General features: G+C 40.4%; 1 protein-coding gene across 1 annotated transcript in view; it reads left to right on the top strand.

Moving 5' to 3' along the window:
• The window catches only part of LOC138039067 (nuclear cap-binding protein subunit 1-like), a 56,958-nt gene extending 53,444 nt beyond the window's left edge, over nucleotides 1-3,514 (top strand). The window contains exons 27-28 of the mRNA XM_068885235.1: nucleotides 24-137; nucleotides 2,845-3,514. Coding sequence (XP_068741336.1) covers nucleotides 24-137; nucleotides 2,845-2,958 — 228 coding nt within the window. The 3' untranslated portion in view covers nucleotides 2,959-3,514. The remainder of the gene's footprint in view (nucleotides 1-23; nucleotides 138-2,844) is intronic.
• The last annotated feature ends 1,486 nt before the right edge of the window (nucleotides 3,515-5,000 follow it).

The following is a 5,000-nucleotide window of genomic DNA, read 5'->3' as shown; positions in this document are numbered from 1 at the left end:
ATTAACACTTGTTTGAATTTCAGCGTTTTATCATGATCCTGACTGAGCACATTGTACGGGCAGAGCAACAGCAGCTTGAAGTCGACACTCAGTGGTTCAAATATACGACAGAGAGGCTTCGAGAAGTGTTAATCACGGTATGCGACCAACTCATAGGAATACTTTTTTGTACATGATTATTTTTACAGTTCAAGGTGTCCATGTTGTCTAGTGTCCTTTCGTTTATAAAGGACAATCTGTTCCCCATAAACTTTCAGCATTGAATGTGGGAAAGGAAAATCCTTGGTATCAAGTACAAAACTGAGAAGATAGACTTACAGTTTAGGAAATTAAGACGTTTTGGTGTTCTCGGATCTGAGGGCCCCTTTTATTCACAGGCCATATAACTTTATTCAATGAATAAGTCACTATCCATTGAAGAAAAGATACTTCGTGTTGAACGTTGTCCAAGGTTTCCGCACTCGCCTTAGATGTGCTTAGAGTGTGCATATTCACAGTTACGTGGGCAAGTATTGAAGTCTTTGCAGAGATTGAAACTGGCAGATGGTGACTTATCCATCGGAGAAAGTTATCCCGACGTAAGTGTAGCGGATATGATATTGACAGTAACTTAAAGCAAAGTTACGCGTTCAAGCTCTTCTGCATCTCATTTGTTTTCATCTTTGAACTTATTTTAAAGTAAGGAATCCGTTTACCATTGAAGTAGGCCATTAAACTAGGTTCTTGCGACCACTTTTCCAACCCTAGCAGGACAATTGTCACCTGAACCTAGTTTAGTGTCCTAGCTCACGTTGGCCCGGGTTGGATTCCCAGACTGGGCTTTATACGTGGGTTGAGTTTGTTGGTTCTCTACTCTGCTCGGAGAGGTTTTTCTCCGGGTAAAAGTTCTTACTGACATTTTGGCACCCATCCAGAATCGTAATGGCTACTCTGTTCTTAATTCTTCTGAATTTTCTAAAGACGTGGCAAACATGGAGATACTGGACGATGAAATAATGGTTTCGTTCGAGGTCGTTTCCCTATTTACAGCCATCCCAGTCCAGAAAGCTTGTGCTTATATCCGTAACAAATTAATGGATGATGATACTTCACAGTCAAGAACCAACCTCACTACTGATAATGTTATCTCGCTGCTGGAATTTGTTCTTTTTAACAGTTTTTCGTCTATAATGATTGCTTCTACAAACAAATACATAGTTGTGCTATGGGAAGCCCGGTTAGTCCTGTCGTCGCCAACCTTTGCATGGAGGCTATCGACGAATCAGCCATATCGTCCATGAGAGTTCCCCCCAAAACCTGGAAAAGGTATGTTGATGACAGTGTTGTCATCATCAAGAAAGATTGCGTACCTGAATTCCACGACAAATTAAACTCTATAGACCCCATGATTTCTTACTATGAAAAATAGAGCAATCAACAAATCTCGTTTCTAGATACCCTAGTCTCCAGGAAGAATGGTTTCATTGTCATTGACGTCTTTCGTTAACCAACGCACAAGGACAGATATTTGGACTTCAGTTCCTATCATGAGAAGAAACACAAAATAAGTACTGCATCTACCCTCCTAAACCGTGCTTGTAATCTACCGAATACTTTGGAAGGGAAATCGTCTGAAGTTAATTACGTCACTAACACCCTTCTTGCCAACGGCTATCCACCTGCCGTCATCTCTAACGTATTAAAAGAGAAAAACCTTCCCCGGAAGTTATTCCTTCACCGGAAGAATTGGTGGGCTTGTTTTTCAATCTGATTGAAATAAATCCACCGCTATGGCCTGACTTCCTTATGTTCGTGGTGTCACAGAACCCCTCACACGTCTTCTTCGAAAGAATGGAGTTAACGTTGTTACTAGACCTCACAAGACTTTAACAAGAATTCCCATCCCCCAAGTTTAGGCCTCCTATTGAACTTCAGACCAATGTGGTGTATAAAATCCCTTGCGTCGATTGTTCCTGGAGCTACATTGGTGAGACTGAAAGGTGTTTTTCAGCGAGGAAAAAGGAACACTTTCGTAATGTAAAACTATGTAAAACTGGCTCTAATATTGCAGCTCACGCTTGGTGTAACAATCACTCTATTGATTTCAACAATGCCAGAGTAATTGACAAGGGAAACATCCGAATCCGAAAAACTTTGGAATCTTGGCACACCGCTAATACTAATGAAGCTGACAATAACTCCAAGCGTTTGCCAAAACAATACTCTATTCCTTTAGATTAGCGCATTTTTCCCTTTTATCGTTTTTACAATTTTTCCGCACTTCCATTTTGTATATATTTCCATCTCGCGCATTTACATCTTAGTTTTTAAAGGCTTTAGTCTGGAAGCCGAAAGCTTACGTTTTTATATTAAAAGAATTTAACCAGAGAACGCTTTTTTACATGAATTTGTTGATTTCAGTTAACAGTGTCCCCAATTACTGCTCCAGCGCCAGAAGACTAGACACTTAAATGAAGTTCCTTTCCTTTCGTTTTTCCCTATAGCTCAGTGGTTGAGCATCTGAAGAAGTAATCAACTCTCGCAAAAGAGCACTCGAATTTTTTTCGAGTATGCCTGAGCCAACATCGAAAAATACATCTCTTAATAATAATAACCATCGTCATTATCATCGACAAGTGAAGAGTTTTAACCAAACAGGGAAATCCAGAGTTCGCAGAAAAGCCTCTCGAGGCGGAAAAGAGAACCAACAAACTCAACCCAGAAAAGGCGTATGGTCCGCGCGCAAATTGGCCCGGGCCAAATTGATGGTAGGCGCCAACTTACATGTACTCTTCAATCAGGAAGCCGTCTACTAGTTAGGTTATATTGTTTTTCTTACCAGTGTTTGGTTTTTCATTATTTCAGAATTATGAGCAAGTGTTCAAGTACTTGCGCTCACTTGAAACACTTCTGTTCACAGCGGACCTGGATTCACGCATTTTGAGTCTGTTCAGTCAATTTAAAGCTCTGAGAACTTAGACTATCATTTATCCTGGACTTTCCAAGCGTTTTTGTTGTTCTTGACTCAATTGTGTTTAGCTTGTAATACACAAGGGGGTTGAAGATTGAACAAAGGACAAAGGGAAATAATTAACCGTGGGTATTTTTAGCACAAAGGTCTTAGTTGGCTAAGGGCAATGTTGTGGTTTTAAGTTATACTTTTTGTTATCTTTTCAAATCTTGATTTTGAAAACTCTTTTGACTCTTTTTACCCAAACGTTGGGTTTTATGTGTAGTTGGCCTCCATTTAGATGACTACTCTTCCTGGCACAAGCTTGGTCACTTTTACACTTTGCATAATCCCATGGACTTAGTGCTTTAATGAAAGCAATAACGAATTTCCATTCCGCCAACTTCTCATTAGTTCCTTAAAGGACATTAAACTGGGTATTGAAGGCAAAAGAACCCATCAGACAACCTCCTTTGCTACTTCATGGAAAGTACGTAAATACCATACGGATACACTTTTCATGGCGTATTATGATGTTTATTACATCCATACTGAGATTTAATTAAATTCTTGTTTAAAGTGCTACTGCGACGAAGACTAAACCCTAAAGTTGACAAGAAAGTGTATCCACGGCTAACCTGACGCTGATTTACATCTGTAAAGGCTGCCCGAAAGTGTGCAAATTTTGTCCCCCAAGTATTCGAACCCAAAATTTTTGTCAAGCGGCGTTCACTCCGTGACGTCACCTCATCATCTAGCGAAGTCTTGTCGCCGCATACTTTTAGTAAATAGAGTAAAAAGAAATGTTGTCTTCAAGTCCTTCGTCTTTTTCGCCAGTGGACGGTTCGGAGTTGAGTTCAGACCAGAGTAGTGTGATTTAAGAGGACAGTGAAGCTTGCTTCATACCCTGTGACGAAGATTTAGAGCCACTTATAACTCAAGAAGAAGCTGCCGCCTACGAGGCAAACCCATGGGACTGCAATGAAAACCAAGACAGCGGTTTCTTTTGGGAATCCTGAGTAAAGCCGTTTCAAAATCTAAAGTTTGGAAACGCTACATTGACGATGTCGTTTCCTTGTGGGACATAAGTAAACCGAACATAGCGACTTTCATCGAACAAGCAAATTTACATCACCCTACTATTTTAGAGCGACGTGCCTTACCGTGGCCCCCAAACGAAGTCTTTTACAAATTATCCGCCAATCAGGGTGTGCGAATTTGATTGACAGTTATGCCTCCTTGCAAAGTTGGCACCGTGGTTTGTTGAACACCGATGAGTTGACGTATTTACACGTAGTTGTCAAATGCGAAAGTTTGTTCGGTGTCCACGGTAAGGCGCGTTGCACTGTAAATTGACGGAAGAAATGTCTGACACTGAGACTGTTTCGAGACGCCATAGTATACAAAGGCACGAGATCAAGGATCAATCTTTCCTTAATGTACAAACACATTTTAAACAAACCGCGAGAGTTTCCAATATACGTATTTCACCTCTTGTCACCCACCAAGCGTTAAAGTGAAGCCCTACGAATCCTTAGAACAAACTCCTCAAAAGACACTTTCGAGGAAAACATTTGGAAATTTCAAAAACAGTTGCGGGAGAGAGGTTACCCCACAACTACTATCAGAAATCAAATTCACAAGGAGGGACTCCGTGCTTAAAGGCAATACATACTTGCAATACATGGTGATATACATGAAGAAATTTCTGCAATCTGATTGGCTGAGAGATGTGCAGTTTTTCGGTGACAGTGCAGAAAAGAGGTAATTGAATGCAAAAATAGGCAATTAAATGCAAAAAAAGGTAATAAAGCAAGCATGCGGATTGTTAAATGAACAAAGAAGTTCACAGGTAGCCAATCAAATGCGAGCCTGGATGGCGCAGTGGCGGACAGATTTGGCGAGAATAGCATTGTATTCATTGAAAGTTTGAAGGAAACTACAAAACAAAGACTACAACAAAAAACACAAACAACTTGATAATTGTAAGCTTTGAACCGGTCCGGCGCCCTCAAAAAAATTTTGGGAGGAGTTTTATGTCTTAGTTCTAAGAAAGACGAAAAAGAACTGA

Source organism: Montipora capricornis, chromosome 2 (assembly GCF_036669925.1).
Source record: "Montipora capricornis isolate CH-2021 chromosome 2, ASM3666992v2, whole genome shotgun sequence".
Lineage (NCBI taxonomy): Eukaryota > Metazoa > Cnidaria > Anthozoa > Scleractinia > Acroporidae > Montipora > Montipora capricornis.
The sequence above is the reverse complement of the archived record's forward strand: the minus strand, read 5'-3'. Positions and strand labels throughout refer to the sequence as shown.